The sequence below is a fragment of the Hydractinia symbiolongicarpus genome, chromosome 11, assembly GCF_029227915.1.
Source record: "Hydractinia symbiolongicarpus strain clone_291-10 chromosome 11, HSymV2.1, whole genome shotgun sequence".
Taxonomy (NCBI): Eukaryota; Metazoa; Cnidaria; class Hydrozoa; order Anthoathecata; family Hydractiniidae; genus Hydractinia; species Hydractinia symbiolongicarpus.
Window position 1 is genome coordinate 21407881 of NC_079885.1, and position 18036 is coordinate 21425916.

At 34.7% G+C, this 18036-nt stretch overlaps 2 protein-coding genes across 2 annotated transcripts; both read right to left on the reverse strand.

Moving 5' to 3' along the window:
* Positions 1-513: 513 nt before the first annotated feature.
* Positions 514-18017, reverse strand: LOC130614707 (glycine cleavage system H protein-like). Its single transcript, XM_057436145.1, has 6 exons — positions 17992-18017; positions 17060-17204; positions 5141-5223; positions 4298-4361; positions 3261-3392; positions 514-975 (listed from the first exon to the last, which is right to left on the reverse strand). The coding sequence occupies exons 2-6, from the start codon at positions 17190-17192 to the stop codon at positions 878-880; spliced, it is 510 nt and encodes a 169-aa protein (XP_057292128.1). The 5' UTR covers positions 17193-17204; positions 17992-18017; the 3' UTR covers positions 514-877.
* Positions 13075-17038, reverse strand: LOC130614706 (uncharacterized). The gene is made up of 2 exons (XM_057436144.1): positions 15916-17038; positions 13075-15840 (listed from the first exon to the last, which is right to left on the reverse strand). The coding sequence occupies exon 2, from the start codon at positions 15658-15660 to the stop codon at positions 15082-15084; it is 579 nt and encodes a 192-aa protein (XP_057292127.1). The 5' UTR covers positions 15661-15840; positions 15916-17038; the 3' UTR covers positions 13075-15081.
* Positions 18018-18036: the final 19 nt, after the last annotated feature.

Consider the following 18036-nt stretch of genomic DNA (forward strand, 5'->3'; position numbering starts at 1 on the left):
AATAACCGGACGACTCAAAGCCCGTTTAATGGCACCGAAGTAAAACTCAAGCGTCTTAACATTTTTTACTTCGGCTTGAATTTCATTTCGATGACCCATTCGTAAAGGTCTGAAACTTTAATGTTTGTGACTTTTCAAGCAAGGGCATTTCACCGAAAACCGCATTTCACTTCCAGGTGAAGTGGTTATATAGAAATCTCGCACTGATTTGGAATTGGGTCAATTTGACCAAGTAAAATACCACATAAAGTGAGCTTTAATTCTCATGTCAACAGTCCTAAGAAACACAAAAAACCCTAAAAAGAGCTACTCTGAAAAAACATTTTCAGAAAAAGGACTTTCAGAGTATATTCCATGGTCAATACTTTTGTTACATCCCGCGTAGTTTCCGGAGCAGTGGTCAGCCTTCCACACCATTCCGGTATTGTCACGCGGTTCGAAACTTGAAGTATAGCTTCCATTCTTAATTCAGTGTATAAGTATTGGATGAGGGAGTAAATTAAATACAGTATATAAAATTTCTCCTTTATTATTCTATCATAATACATAGTACACAAAGCATTCGTTTTTGACCCATTTTTACGCCCACCCTTGATGGCGTTAATATTTGTCGCTACTAACAGTTTGGCGTTAAGGGTGGGTATAAAAAGGCAGGTAAAGTACAAAAGAAAATATAAAATCTTCAATCAAAATTTCGAAAAAGAAAAAACCGATATGTTGGACTTCGCAATTTTCAATACAAAATAATTTATTTTTTTTTTTTTTTTGATTAAAAAATATAACGAAAATAATAAAAAATACATTTTCTGGTACAAGTTGGTACTAATTAAAAACGCAGTATAAAACTGAAACACGAAAAATATAAAATTGAACTTTTTTATTCTTCTTCATCGACGCATAATGCTTTATAAGCATCGAGGTCCATCAACTCATTCAACTCTTCTGGTTGGCTCAGCTCGATTGTATATACCCATCCTAAAAAAATCGATTTATTTACTAAAAAACATTTAGTGGCTAAAATCTTGCAGTTTTTTTAAATGAGTCTTTCTTTTTGAATGTGATAAAACATATTTTCGTTTTGCTTAAATTTTAAAGGGGCTACGAAACGATTCAATAAACTTAATCCCCGCCATTTCTAAAGAATGGCGTGTAAAAACGGACCACTCAAAAGGCGAAAATGCAAGAAATTATACACACTTTTTAGAACCACATAGACGCGTGGACAACCTGTTCATGAATTATCAATTTTTATGAGGAATTTGCTTTTTTATTTTTATTTTCTGAAAATAGAAAAATTTTCGTTCTATATTCTTTTTGTCGGTAAAATACTACGGTCTATAAAATATTTTATATAAGAAAATCGAAGTTTGTTTGACAAGGGAACAGAGACAACACGAGGAGTTATCATAATTTGCTCCACCGCCATTAGCTCGATTTTCGTGAAAGTCACCAAAGTCGAAAACCAGCAACCGTTTTGAAGCCCCTTAAAGTATTTTGGGAATCGAGCATGAATCAATGACAGACAAACGACGTTGCTTCCTTATAAATAATCATTAATTTTATATGTTGCAGCCCAGCAAATTCTCAATTAAAAGATTTTGGTCACTGCGATGTATAAAAGGTAAAGATAGAGAGCAATTAGTGTCAACTTTGCTAATGAAACTTTCAACTTTGTGAATATTACAATATGGAAAAAATTAATGAAATAAAGGCAGTTTTTAAGTCATATTTTCAAACACAGACAAAAGGGTAAAATGTTCTCTACTTTTACGCACACGTAAGTCAGGTACAACGAAATAATCCACATCGCGGCCCACGAAGGTGGCAAAATTCGGGAAAAATGGTCGTGCTGACGTCAGCAACAATTTGTATGTTTCAAGAGTATGGATTTAATCAAATAACCTAAGATCTTATGTGCTAACTCAGCTGTAAACATTGACAAGTAGAAACAACCAAACTATCAGGTGGTGGCCAATCTCGAAATTATCCGTCCTGTCTCACTATATTTTGTCCACGATTGTGGGTAAAAATAACTTTAAATTAAAATTGAAGTTACTTTGAGAAGGTTGAACTACGGTCCATTTACGGTTAACGCGCCCCAGGGTTCGGCCGCAAATAACTTTTGAGGCTTAGGTTATTATGAAAAATACTGCTAGTAAACCATTTATTTCTTAGCCGTCAACTGCAATTTAAATTTAGAAATCTAATTTTTTTGCAAAAAAGGTATCCAAAATTGCAACATGTTGTACGCTTTGCGAGAATTTGTCAAATTCAAATATTGTGCGGAAATCCATTTTTGCGAATATCCCTTTTGCGTTACCAGCAAAAACTTATAATTTTACATGCGAACATTGTGGAAGAGATGTTAATTCATAGATATTATTAGCGACCAAGTTCTGGTCGATTTCATACAAATAATATTCTATTGTGACTGAAAAAAAGATTGTTATAATCCGAAAAATTGGTATTCTACTCTCTTTTTTAAAGAATATTGGAAAAATCAGTTTTGATAATTTTAGCTTAATTAATAAAATATCGCGAATCAGCCAATGGAAAATTTCGCGAAAATTTAATTTTACATATTTTATTTTAACAGCTTTTCTTTTCGTGGGAATTTAATTTTTCGAACGAGATGTCAATTCGCAAAATCAAGAATATTTTCTGTTTGGGAAAATTTATGATATTACAGTAAATCTTTTATAATCTCGCTTCCAATAACCTGTTGTGCTACCAAGGAAAAAGAATAGTGATATTGTTCAATAAAAGCTAAACTTTCTTTGACAAGTAAAAGAATACGTTTGACTGAAGAACAAATCTGAAAGTCAAGCCAAAGTCGATTTTAAAAGGCCAAGAAAAAAAAATTAATCTTGTTTAAAGATACGGACGGGAGGGAAAGTTTTTTGAAATTTTAGAAGCAAACCTCCTCTGGTGCGTCCGACCCAACCGTGGTGGGTCATTTTACATCACTAAAATCCGACCCCTTTACTTTTAAAATTGCAACGACGGCTCTGAAAAATGTAAAAAAAAAAAAAAAAAAATCAAATGAGGTTCAATACACAGTACAAATCTACTATTTGTATGTTCCAATGAGTGGGCATGTTCCACTGAGTGGGCGTGTTCCACTGACTGGGCGTGTTCCACTGACTGGGCGTGTTCCACTGACTGGGCGTGTTCCTCTGAGTGGGCGTGTCCCTCTGAGTGGGCCTGTCCTTTCGTACATTTCACTCATCACTTACAACATTTAACTTCATAAACCTTACCATCACTTTCAGCTGCAGTATTTAATAAACCAGGATTAGCCGATAATTCTTCATTTACTTCTTTGATAGTGCCACTTACTGGAGAATAAATGTCGGAAGCAGCTTTGACACTTTCAACAGTGCCAGTGATATCTGAAAAACAACGACACTTACCCTTACATAACTGATTGAAAGTATTCATTGTGAAAATTGGAAAGATTTCAGGAAGGTTGAAGAAGGATACAATGTGAGGAGTTTTAAAAACAATTGGAGCAATGCAAGTTGACATTGACAACAGTAAAGTTATTTGCAAAAGTAGTTTGTCATATAACTTAATTATTAACATTTGGTATGGGACAATATGGTATAATAACATGTATATCTGTCTTCAATATCTAATAGAGTATAGCTTATTTTTTCTGTATGAAGGAACATTCACATGTATACAAGATTTTTGAGATTTGAAATGCAATAAGAAATACACACAAAAAACCACACTGTGAAAACGCTAGAATTCGAAGCCAATCTGTTGTATTTGCGTGCAAAAGATTTGTTTTCTTTGCTGCGACCAGGCATCATATCGTGCTCTCATGACTCAGCATTAAATTTAGCCAACCATTGTGATCAGTGCTATTAATGACAGCACCTATAGTAATTGGTTAAATTGTTGTTTCAGTGTATTTTGTAAACATCTACATGAAGTATACCCATGATAACTATTACAAGTGAAGCTATTTTAAATAGTATCATTTTAAAAGATGTTATTGAGCTTTGCATAAATTTTATTTGGTTAAAAATCAAAATGTAACACTGATAGAACAGTGAAGCACCTAATTCGAGTTGAAAAGGAGACAAAAATTACAAAATTAGTTCTAGTAAGATAGCTAAAGAAATATTTCAATTTTTATTTAGTTTAAGGTACACCATATCCTCCGAACTTTTTTAAAAATGATAATTTTAAATACTTTTTTGCCCCTGTGTTCCATGCCATGCCTAAACGATGAGACATATTCTAGGTGATACATTTAACCTTTTTAGATCAATTATCTACAACTCACCATCCTTGTCCACCTCAGCATCAACGTCTGGTAATTCTACATAAACCAATTCACCTAGTTTTGCCTATACAGAATTGATATTTTCAATACATTACAGGGTGACAACTCAATATAACTCTTCATTTCCCTAGCTTTCCTGAAATTTATTGACTCAATTTCCTGATATTTTCTTCACTTTTCGAAGGGACTTTCATGCTATTGAACCTTGGATTACTTTAAAAATGTAAATTTTAATACCCAACATATTGATAGAACAGACCGGTTAAAAAGCAATGCTAATTCCTTTTAGAACAATCTAAAAGTTAATCCAATATTTTGGAAAACGAAAATAGTTTTGATTGACCGTCTAAACCTAAAATTATTAAGAAGTTTGAAAGCAGGGAGGGTTTTTTAAAGTAGTGATAGAGAACAACATTAGGGAGAGCAAATTAAATTTATAATCTTAGCATATAAACTCATTTGCTGTAAAAAAACAGAATTGATAATTAGAAAAAAAATTACATTCGGATTGTGCTAAAACATTGCAATGCAAAAACGTAAACATTTTTCCTAATTTTAAGTTTATGACAACTCCCACATGTAATAAATTGTATTTAAAAAAAAAAGATATTGAAAGATAATATAGAAAAAAAAAGCTAAAAGAATGAGGGCCGTTAGTGAAATGCATAGGCAAGATAACGAAATGCTTAATATTTTGTGAAATGGAAAAGTCCAAAACAGTTACTGAACCATTTCGAGAAAAAGTTTCTGGTTGTGTTCCAAACTCTTACCCTATATAGCATTAAATCACAAGACAAGTTTACAAAATATATACATTATTACATAAAGCAACATAAAATCTACCTGAGCATAATTTGTTATCCCAACTTTTGCAATGTTTTCGTTGACATCTACCCATTCATGTTGATCGGAGAAATATTTTTCACCTACCATAAAATGAAAATTTTTTATAAAAGTTAATCCAGGCTTAGTTATATAAATCGTGCCACCACACATGCATGCCTATGCACATGCCAACCTGTAACTACTTTACATTTGCAAAATATCTCACTTCTAAAATGTTTATTTTAGATGAGTGAAAGATTTTTCATGCCTTGTTTACCCCTTTTATTTTTATTGACAAAGTAAAGCAATACTGAAGAATTAGCTTTTTTCCTTTAAAATATGTTCCAAAATGTTAAGAGAGTGGACAACGATTTTTAGATAGATAATAAATTTTATTATTATTATTAAATTGAATATTTATACATGATGACTATTCCAGTACTAAATACTATTATCATATAGGTCCTGTTAAAATAAATATTCATCACCAAACTTGGCTCAAATTCCTGAATAATATTCTCTGGAAATTATTTTATTATGTCCATTTGTGAAGCAACTTTATCATTAGACCTCCTAACAAAAAAACCTGCAATCATTTGAGGATGCTTAGCGGAAATCAAGCATGATGGGTAATTAAAATGCAACAATTACAGAAGTGTATAGACTGTCGCCTGTAAACTGCACCCACAGCTATTGTGATAAAAATATTGAAAGGAAAGATTAAAAGCAAACACGTGTTGTGCAAATTTTTAAACTGTTCTAACAATGACTTTACTAACAAAAAATGTAATCATGCAGCAACATAGATTTACCTGAAACTAAAACATACATATTAGGTATACATAAACACTTGTAAGGAGACTTCTTTGCCGACTGTGTTATTTCAAAACTTATTTAATTGGCCCATAAAAAGTACAATTTTTCTTCTTCTCACATTCAAACAAAAAAGCTGTCCATGTCTTGACCTCCTGGTCAGGATCCTGACCATGTGCATCTTTTTGTTCTGTTTATGTTCCATGACAGTTAATACATATGTATCTTACTATTAAGATCAAAATCAACAATAAAATTGGGGTGAGATAGAGCATGAAAAATAGAAAAGAGAGTGCTAGATAATTACATTAGCAAGAAAAGCAGAAAAAGAAATATCGTAAACGCATTTCATCTGCAAAAGTAGGTATAAACGAAGAATAAAAGTGCTCTACTTAAAGTAAAAAAAAAAATCCCTATCGACCTTGCATCAAAAGAAGGCAAGGAATACTTGGAATATATAAAGTATAGAAACCAAGTCAAGTCAGCATGCCGAAATGGAGTAAAAGTGTTAAAAATAATATTAGCAAAGGAAATTAAATACAACCCAAGGTTTTTTACTTATATGTAAAAACACATTACCGTATTTTCCGGTATATAACCCACACATCGTATAACGCACATCTCAGCTTATAAACTAGATGCTATCAGATAGCCCACACCTTCGTATAACCTGCATAAAATTTCAACCCATGTGTTTTACCTACCCGCACCTTTGCATAACCCGCATCATGTTCAGAGAAAAATTTAGCGTATTTTCACTTACCCTAATCATTTTATAAACGTGTGCCTGAGTTCGTTTATTTTTCATGCTGGAGACAATTGGGGGATGTTTAAACTTGTGAACCCCAAACACGAGAACCAAGTGTCTGAACTAGCGATTCTCTCAGCTTAACTTCCTTGTCTCCGATTGCCGAAATAACAATGAATTAAAATTAATTTGACAAGTCGATCTTCTGCTAAAGCTGACAGTAATAAAACAGACAACGCTGTTTTTTTTATTACTTTCAGCCAATAATAACTCTTGCTCCCTGCGATTAAACAAACAAACAAAAAAAACATGCTATCAGGTTATAAACCTAAAGTAAAATCTCTGTTTTTTATGTATATTTAAGTTTTTTTGGCATAAAAATAAACAACATAATAATTATCACGGATTGTCTGTAACAACAATGTACGGAACGTTCTTTTCTAATGTTTATAGAATTTTGTTATCTATTGATATCTCAGCAATCACAGTGTGCATAATAAAATGAATGGCGGCAATGAGGAGGAGATAGTTGCGTGTGTCTTATTAATTGTATTTTATATTAATTTTTGATATTTTCAGTGGCCACCTGTTGCTCGAAGGTAGCGAAGATAAAAAAGAAAATTATTATCTATACTTTAATTTTAAAATTTTTCAATATTTTATTAATAATTAAGTCCTGGGCACTAGGTTGTAAAATACCTGTCAATTAAACCTAAAAATGATACCTGCTATATTGCTCTATTACCAGAAGCAAATCATTTCAATGTGCTCAATGTGATTGCAAAGATATAAATAGATTAAAATTACATTAACACAAAAGAAAAATGATCTTCAGGATTGTGTTTCAGAGAGAGCTCGTAATAGTAGCACTGGCAAGCAATAGAAAGTTAAAGCAATTTCACTGTGTTAAAAAAATTAAATCACGTAGTTGAAGTAAGATTGCGTAGATATAGGATCGCGCATGCAGTTATATTAATGTATGCATTTTATCCCGTTGGTAGTACTTACTTACTTATGTTAACGTTTGAAATTGTAGCTTCACGCCTGTCGTGGACGACCAACGTCAGTCACTTCTTACCTTCTTCTACTCCATCTCTAAAGAGAGGAGGATGAGGATTAGATCGAACTACAGTGACTATACTGTTTTCTGAGGCTTCATTTGTCCCGGGGATTGGAGGTTCATCTGTTAAGGTTTTGAGAAACTTGTCGAGGGCTGCTTTAAACTTTAAAACTGGACATGAAGTGATGCTTCTTAGAGACTTGGGGAGGGCGTTGAAGGTTCTTGGAGCTTGATAACGGAAGCTGTTGTGTAGTTTAGCGAAGCTTGTGGAATTGTTCAGCACCGATGGTAGTTGAAAGAAACGCCCTTTTCTTTGTTTTGCATGGGTTTGCATGGGTGGGTGAAGGTTTGGGACAATGCTTTCAGCTATTTTCCAACTGTATATGGCTTGATAGCGTTCACGTCGTCGTTGTAACGAGTACAATTTGAGCTGTTTAAGTGCGTTGTTGTAAGTCATTCTGTGTACACAGTTGATCTTTTTCAGGTAGCTCCATTGCAGAGCTTCTAGTACCTTGATTTGTCCTTTACTAGCAGTAGACCAGAGTTGAGAGGAGTACTTGAGTCTAGGGATGACAAGGGATTTGCATAGTGGTAGGAGAACTTCTGGTGATCGCGATCGAAAGACTCAAAGAATCCAGCTTGTAAGTTGTTTTGTATTTTCTACGATTTTATTTATATGCGATTTGAAGGTAGCATCATCTGTCATTAGTATTCCAAGATCTTTGGTTGTGTTTTTGGTTGGATTTGTGTTGATGCTGTTGTTTTGTACTTTGACTTTGACTTCAGATCTAGGTCTTTTCCGTACTGCAGGAGTTCAAACTTTGTATTTCTGAACATCATGTTGTTTTGTTTACTTCATTCGTAGACTGAGTTTCGGTCTGCTTGCATTTTTTCAACGTCACTTTCATAGCTAACCTTCATTGTAAGTCTTGTATCATCTGCTAAGCTTGAGAGTGATTCGTCCTTTACAGAAAGATCAATATCCCCCATAAGGATCAGGAAGATGAGCGGTCCAAGCATACTTCCTTGTGGTACACCAGAGATGACTTTTGTGGTGGGTGAGACCGTTTAATGAGACGTACTGGGTTCTGTTTTTTAGGAAGGACTTCAGCCATTTGAGTAGTTTGCCTTTGATACCTAAGTTTTCTATCTTTTAAAGGGCTATGTCTATATCGACCTTGTCAACTGCTTTTGCGAAATCCAGGTATACAACATCAGCGTTTGAGTTGTTGCAGAGTATTTGTAGAATGTTGTCGAAATGGTCAAGAAGCTGGCTCAGACATGACCGTCCACCACGAAAACCATGTTGGGAGCTATTGAACAGGTTATTTTCTTCCATGAATGACACAATTTGATTTCGGACGACCTTTTCAAAGACCTTTATGATGTGGGAAGTTAGGGCAATTGGGCGGTAGTTTTCAGCTTTAGTTTTGCTTCCACTCTTGTGTTTTGGGGTTATTATAGCACTAGTTAGTGTGTCTGGAATGGTTCCTTCTTCAAATGATTTCGTCCAAATCAGCTTGAGTGGGGTGGCTATGACGTTTTTGCACTTTTTCAATAGGATTGACGGGAAGCCATCAGGACCAGAAGAGAAGTTTGCTGAGAGTTCATTGATTGCCTTAATGAAGTGTGTTTCATCGAATATCATGTTTTGTAGTGAGGATTTGCTTGGACTTTAGTTTTGTTTGTTTGTGTACTGTTTTGGTGTGCTGAACATCTTGCAGTACTGCGTCAGTAACATGTCGGCTATCATTTTTGAATCAGAAATGTAGTTCCCACTCTTGTCGACTAGAGGACCAACAGTGGATTTAACTTTTGAGAACTTTTTTGCGTAGAATTTAGGGTTGCGCTTTATTGATTCTTTGGCTTCTTTCTCTTCTTGCATGATGGTTGAATTTCTATATGAGAGTTGTAGTGACTTTTCAATCTGAATTAGTTCTGCCTGGAGCCTATCAGTACGTGGTGGCGATGTAACGCGTACTAGTTGTTTGTTTATCCTGGTTCGTCCTCTCATGAGTGCCATTCTCCCTCTTGGAATTTTATTTCTGTTGGTTTGTTCTATCTTTCTTGATGGGACATGTATTTTTGATGCCTTGGTGCAGGTGTTGTAAAATTTCTTTAGCATGTCGGGTACATCAAGATCTTGGAATTCCCGCTTCCAGTTGACTGCATGGAGGTTTTCCGTTATGCAAGTCCAGTTTACACTTTCACTCTGGTAATTTAGAAGATCAAAAGGGGATGAGAAGACTCTAGGAATTGTCTGTTGTGGGATATGTGAGGGTACATAAGATGTTGATATATCTAGGAAGCAGTGGTGTGATATTGATCTGAGTGTAGGTATAAATGAGATATCGTGAATGATGTTGGTGTTGTTGGTGAATACAAGGTCAAGTATGTTTCCAGCTATGTGTGTAGGTTTGCGGATGATTTGGGTGAGACTGAGTTCAAGTAGTAGGTTGTTTGTGATGGTGATCATTTCTTTTTCACCTCTGCTACTATTTTGGCTTGGGGTGCAATCCGGCCAGTTCGTGTGAAGTAGGTTGAAGTCACCCATTATGAATATGTCTGGAGATAGGGAGGCTTTCAGTACTTGATGTAGCTCATTTATTGCTTGTGAGTAGTTTTCTGATGTTGATCTGTTGTTTTGGTGGTCATCTGGTTGGCAGTATATAGTAGCTAGGGCTAAGTTCTCATGCTCTGAGAAAATGATGATGATCTGAATTGCATTGTCTTAGTAGTTTAGGACTGGTTTGAAGGTGCCCGCTAGGTCGTTTCGAGCATACATGGCTACACCACCTGAGTACTGCCCATGTTGGGATGTCTTTTTACGAGTGCTATCTGTTTAAAATATTTTGTAACCGTTTATGCGTAGTTTGGCATCTGTATGGTTGTGTAACCAGGTTTCTGTAAGACCAATAAAGAGTTGCTTCTTGGTATGAAGTATGTTAGAGATATATGAAACTTTAGATTGAACAGTTTTTGGTTTCAGTCCTTGTATGTTAATATATGAGAAGGAGTTCAGTACCTCTTTGGGATCTGGTTGTTTGTTATTTGTTGATGTGGAAGTGATATGAGGTGGGTTAGCGGTTTTGGTGGTTGACAGAAGGAAGGATGTTGTGTTGATTGAGCATTGGCACTTGATTTTGGTTTGGGTGAGGATTGTAGGTCTGTTGGGTAGTCATGGCTTTGATTTTGGTATCCATTGCCACAATAAGCCTGTATTCCATGTGATGGATGTATTCTAAAAAATCTGTGTTTGTGGTTTGAGGCAGCATTTGGTCTTGGTTGGGTGGGCTGATCACGGTACTCATTAATGGTCTGACTCTTTTTGTTCCTTTCATATGGCTTTTGTTGCATTTTAGGTTTTACACTCTCTCTTTGTGAGTGACGTTGAGCAGATTAATGGGTGGAAGGAGGTACATTTATTGCCAAGAGTGCATCCGTTTCTTGCATTGGTTCCATGAGTTAAAAAGGGCTTACATGGTGGTGGGTGCAAGAACTTGCATTCTTTACCTTTGATTCTGTCAAATTCGCATTTTCCCTTAATGTAGAATCTGCATGTCAGTTTTGTTTTGTGGCTATCTTCATGTGATTCTGGGTTCTCTGTTGACAATGGTTGGTTTTCTGGTTTGTTTTTTGGCAGGGTGATGTCATCTTCTTCGTCTTCATTGGACAGACTTGGTGGTGCCTGACTTTCAGTTTCTGTTTCATGCTCACCTATATCATCTACTACTGTGACTGAAGAGGACTGGGGTTCTGAAGAAGCTGGCTGTGAAAGATTTTGTTGACACTATGTTGATGTTGATGTCCCAGGGGCTGATGGAAGGTTTTGTGTTTGAAAGGTTGGGTTCGTTTCTTCTTGGGGAATAACTTCAAGCTCACAAGCTCCGCAGATATAGTAGATCCCCGGGACGTTGTAACGATTGTAGTTTGGAGTACCATCTGGAAAAAGATTAAAAAAACACTCTTTGTGGACTTCTTGTCCACATACCTTACATGCAAGAAAAGTTTTGTCTCTCCGCCTTATGTATTTTCTTCATTAGTATTTTCTTCATTTAATGTATAAACTTTCACAATAAATGACAGAAAATATAAAACTTATCACATAACCCGCAACTTATAACCCACGGGTTATATACCAGAAAATACGGTATGGAAAATCTTTGAATTTTTTTGTTTTAGGAGATACAAAGCTATCTTCTGATTACGGCAAGGTTAACTGCTTTAATGGTTATTAATGTGTTTACTAACAAGAATAAAAAGCCACATATCAAGCCTTCCTGAGAAGACTGTAAAAGAGAACAACTATTTACCTGGAATTAAACCTGAGAAACTGAACAAACTAAATGTAAACAAATCATGTGAATTTAACCTTTGGCAGCCGTTTCAAGAGATCAGGGCAATTTCATTATAGATTTCAAAGGCAACAAAGTAGAGAGTCATACAGATAGATAGAGATATAAGCGACGAAAGCGACAAAACTAAAATGATGTGTGGAGTAAAAAGAAAGCAAAAATTGCTTATGAAGTGCCTCTTAAAATACAATGGTAGGAATAATAATATGTCATATTAAGATTGTACTCCTCCCTTGCATTCCTTACGTACCATGTATGAGTGTGATTGTTACTTTCAGTAAATTTCTATTGGCTGCAGAAAAACCTATGTGGTTCTCAATAACTAGTATTATAATCTCTCATGTGATCTTTTTTCAAGAACCTTAACAATAAAAATCTAATATATTTCCTACAGCAATGTTACAAACTTGATTTTTTTTAAAGACTGAAAACATTAAGGTGTTTTTCTCCCACACTTGTTTGGTATATTTTTGTCTTTGTAAATCCTAACTCTCATTATATACATATGAGCAAATTCAAAACAGCGTGGGTAAGTGATGAGAAAGGGTTAAATTTGCGTGAGTAACAGTCACACGCATTATATACACAAAAATTACTTATGTGTCTGATTACTTCTTAATATTGCTTGTCAGATATTTTATAGAAAATGTTTTTCTATTAATATTTTTTAGCTTGCTATAAACGGATTGCGTGTTTATGGAACCGAACGCATGCGCACTAGGTGGCAGGATAGTAGCGCCAGTGAAAACAAGAGGTTCTGGTTGTGATTGTATTATATTTGAAGAAATGCCTGATTCTTGTTGTGTAGTAGGCTGCTCCAATAAAAGAAAAAAAGGTGGAAAATTAAAATTTTATCACATACCATTCGGTCACAACGAAGAAAGCAAGAAACTTCGTCAACTTTGGGTACAAGCAATAAAGAGAGAAAAATGGACAAAAAAACAAATAGATAACTCAAGAATTTGCAGTGAACATTATATATCTGGTAAATAAAAATACCTTTTTATATAAAACATAATTTTTAACAACAAAAGTAATGGTATCCATATAGCTAGCTAGTTATTTAGATGTACCTGCTAGATATATAAAATTAAACTCTTTAATGCTAGCTAACCTAGCTAGCTATTTAGTATCTATAATAACTAAATGAGCCACAAAAAAGTCTTAGCAATTTTTTTTTATATTTCAGGAGAAAAATCTAAAGACACACACCATCCAGATTACGTGCCATCAAAGTTCGCGTACAAAAAAGAAGTGTTTCAGCAGCAAAAGCTACATTGATTTGAGCGAGTACAAAAGAAGGATGTCTTCTACATCTAGTCACACTGACACTGATGCTGACTTTGATACAGGTGTAGACAATGTTGAAAATGATGCAGAGCTGTGTACAAAATCTTCACAGACTGAAGTTACATTTGAAAAATTGCAGCAAGAAATTTTTAATCTCCAAAAGGAAAAAGAAGGCATTCAAAAAGCGTTATCTACGGCTAGGGTGTAATTATTAGAACTGAAGAATGATGTGGTTCAACCTTTAGAAAATGCTTCAAGCACCAAATTTTCTTATGATACTGTGGTTGCTGAAAATATGTTGAACTTTTATACTGGGATTACCACGCCTGGTTTATTTGAATGGTTTTTGTCGTTATTTGTTAGAAAAGTGAGATATTTTAGCGAGAAACTTTCTCATAATGATCATTTGTTGCTGGTGCTTATGAAGCTAAAACTAGGTCTATTAAACAAAGATTTAGCTTATTGTTTTGGCTTGAGTGAGACAGTAGCTTCTCGAATATATCGTAGATGGATCCCTATCATATCTAGACAGACATGCCATTTAATAATATGGCCTGATAGAGAAGCCTTGCGATGTCATTTGCCAAAAAGTTTAAAAAAAAATTTTCAGAATTGTACATGCATAATTAATTGCACTGAAATTTTTGCTGAATAACCATATAACCTAAATGTATGTGCACAAACATGGTCCAACTACAAAAATACTTGCACAATGAAATATCTTATCAGAATAACACCAGCTGGGGCTGTTAGCTTTTTGTCACATGGTTATGGTGGTCGAATTTCTGATAAGGAAATAACAACACGAAGTGGATTTCTTGATAAGTTGCAGCATGGCGATTGTATACTGGCTGATCGTGGTTTTACGATAGCACAAGATCTTGCTACTAGGGGTGCTTACTTGAAAATACCTAAATTTGCACGTGGAAAAGCACAAATGAGTGCAAGTGATGTGGCGATATCCCGGAAAATTTCCAATGTTCGTATACATGTAGAACATGTTATTGGAAGACTTCGAAAGTTTCGTATCCTGCAGTCAATTATTCCAATATCGCAAATTGACTTAATAGATTCTGTTATGTCAGTTATATGTGTGTTAGTAAACATTAACAAAAGTGTTGTTGCACAATAGGCTCTTTATTGTAATGTTTTTTGTTTTTGGGTGTTTCGCAAAACCATTTTCCAGAAGGTGCACAGAGTAAATTTACACAGCAATAATGATACCATTCTATTGCACAATTTTTGTCATCGCATGCAATCATTGGTAGGAAGCTTGGTCTTTTGCAAATACAATACAGCTTTTCTGTCTTGTCACTTTCTTGATCCATGCTTCGTGTCACAATTTCTGGCAAAATAATTGTGAAAAAAACGTGCTCAATTTTTGATATTATTTTTTTACGAAATTCTGTGTTTTGAGGAACATTGGATAGTTTATAATTTTTATCACTCCACACAAAAAAGTAACCAAATTTTGTGTTTGTAACAATCATTTGCTGTTGGATTTGGAAATAATACTGATGATTTGTTTTCATGTTGCCATCTGAATCAATAGGGAATGTTTTATCACACTCAACATCATCCAAACCTGAGCTGTATTAGAAGGACATTTTATTTCTAAATTGCCTAAGCTGTGACATTTACACAAAACAAGAGCATCAGGTGATGCTCCCATAAATGGGTATTCCAGTTTCTTTTACAATAACGTTTTCATGATTTTTGTGAACACCTCAACAAATTTTTTTCTAGCAGTTGCTTCCATGTCAATACTGTATTGTTGTGCTCTTACAGTTATATTTGTAGAATATTGCATGATTGTTTTTGTAAATTTTTTTTTAGAATTTTCATTATTTAGGTTTAAACTATATGCTCTTTTTGAGACAGATGCTGTGATTCTACCTGCTCTATGAATTTGCCATGCTGTTGACAAGCGCTGTTCTCTTGTAACTTTCGTTAAATTTTTGTACTGACTGTCACAGTAGCCATTTTTGTATTCGTAATAAAGCTCTCTGCACTCTGATTGAATTTCTTCAGGATTATTATTAATTAATTGTGGCTTAAAAAGGCTTGTCAAAGGTTCAGTAATGCTATTTAATTCGGTTTCGTCAGCAGTGTCAGTTTCAGTATTGGTAACTGTAAAATCTTCTGGATCATTGTCGTATAGGCTAGTAAGAATTGCAGCATCTGGATTTACTGTATAAAGTTCTTTTAATTTTTGTTTATGAAACTCATTATTTAAATGTGTGGGATCCCCGAAAGAAAAAGGTTTCTTCATTCTATCCGACACAACTTTTTTTTCTTTGGGTACTGTTTGCTTCTGCTTTTGAATTTGAATCGTCTAGAGTGTTTCCAAGCGCAAAGTTTACTTGTACATGCAATATTGTTTATTCCTAATAATGCACCGGCTTGCAGCTTAAATAATAGAGCCCCAACATGGCTGCATGCTGAACCAAGTCTAAACAAAAAAAGAGGTGTATTAGAGCTAGGTTGCCTAATAAGTTATATACACAATGTTTAATAACCTGCTTACCTGGCCATGCATGTGCAATTTGCAGTAAGGTCCCAGCCACCCTTTTTATGTAATGCAACCCATACTTCATATAGTTTTTGTTTTTGGCCTTGTCTTTGACTTGGTAAAACCTTTAAAATGCAAGTAGAGCATTAAGTGGAGTAATCATAAAAATAAAAAGCTAACAATACAGCAAAGGCAAACAAACCTCTGTTTTAATGTAGCAAAATTCGCTTTTTGCATCAATGTTATGATAATAGACGTCTTGTACATGACCACATAAAAAAGTTGTATGAATCCAATGATTTAAAAGCCTTCATCGACTCGTGAGTGATACCACTACTAGGACTTTTCACTAAGTACATATGGATATCTCCAAATATTATATCTGGTAAATACTTTGGATCGTTTTGCCAGTCTTTTTTTAAGGTATAAGGATCTGGTAATACCTCATCATTGGCTAGGTGTGAGCTTTTTAATATACAAAGTTTTCTCATCTTTATCAAGCGAAAGAAAATAAATTGAATCTGACCACATGGCGTCCTAGTTATTTCAGTAGCAACGACAAACAGGCCAGTTAATTTCGGCGAACATATTTTTTTGTAAACCTTGGGAGATGTGAATTTGGTGGCCTATGAATTAGCGCTCGCTGTTTTTTATCCTGCCAGCTTCCAAAAGGTCCGAGAAAATGTAAACAAATGACGTCACAACGCAAGCCGTCTATTATGTCACTTCTTTTCTTTTTCTATCAGATTTAACAGCTTTAAGTATAACATGTCTTAAAACTTCTGAATCAGGATTTTTAAGAAATAACTTGAGTTTAATAAAATGTTTTAGCTTTCTTTTGAGATACTAGATCAGAAAGAAACTAAAACTATCGAATTCTTTATCCACACCAGATATATTTTCGATATAAGAAAAAAAATTCAGGTGGGAGGTCCCTTTGAAGGAACACAAAATGTTATTAAACCACAACTGGATGTCTATTTCAAACTCCAAAAAACATTTCAGAGCTTCTGAAAGATATAAATCGTTCATAAACGCATGTGTCAGTACTAAACAGAATACATATAGAAAATTTCATCCCAATGCTAATTTTTTTCTCTTTGCAAAGAGTTCTAAGTTCACTTAAAAAATGTAGACTTGTAAATAACTATATACTTACGTAAGACGGAAGAATAAACAATACATCTTGACTGAAAAAATTGAGTAGAAGTTTTCATGGCGACTTTAGGTCCATATTGTCTGATGGAACGAATAATATCCAACGTACGAGCACATGCAAACCTGGCCGCCATCTTGTTTCCTTCGTTCTGTTCTGCCCGGATAATGAACATTGGCCTGATTAAGTACGGCAGCTTGCCCCGGTTAAGAACAGGGCAGAAAATACATAATCAGGGCAACATAATCGGGACAGGCCAACTTATTACTCAAAAAATATTATTTGGCACTTATAAAAGGAACATAATCAGGGCAGTTTATATACGACAGTGTAATATTATTTCTCACTTATTATAGAACGAACATAATCGGGGCAGGCCGACTTATGTATGACAGTCAAATATTATTCGACAATTATAGGACTTAAATAAAACAAATATAATTGGGGCTGACTGCTTTTATATCATTCGTGGCAAATACTAAATTTTGGGATTCGCAAGTTTAATAACTTTTCACCAAAATTAATTCCCGCAAAAAGAATAATTTAGGTTCCGTGAAATTTAGTTGCTTCAAAGTATATTATGTTGAAATGTATTTACTACAAGGGTAGTTTATACTAAGAATTACGTCGACACGTTGCTTCAAAGTATATTATGTTGAAATGTATTTACTACAAGGGTAGTTTATACTAAGAATTACGTCGACACTTTTTTGTTTCGCCATGTCTAGTTAGGGGTGTTCTATCTTCCAGAGAATGTTTAATTTACAAAAGCTTGAAGAAAATGCCAATCACAGCCTGTCTCCCAGCTATTTATATCAGCGTTCATAATCCGGTCACCACGACATAACAGTGCAAAAAAAACATAATCGGACCGTGCGTACATAATCCGGCTGTCCCGGTTGTAAACAGGTCTTTTTCGCAATCCGGGCAGAACAGTTCAGCTGCTTATCGCTAAGGTGCGGTACACACGGCGAATCTAC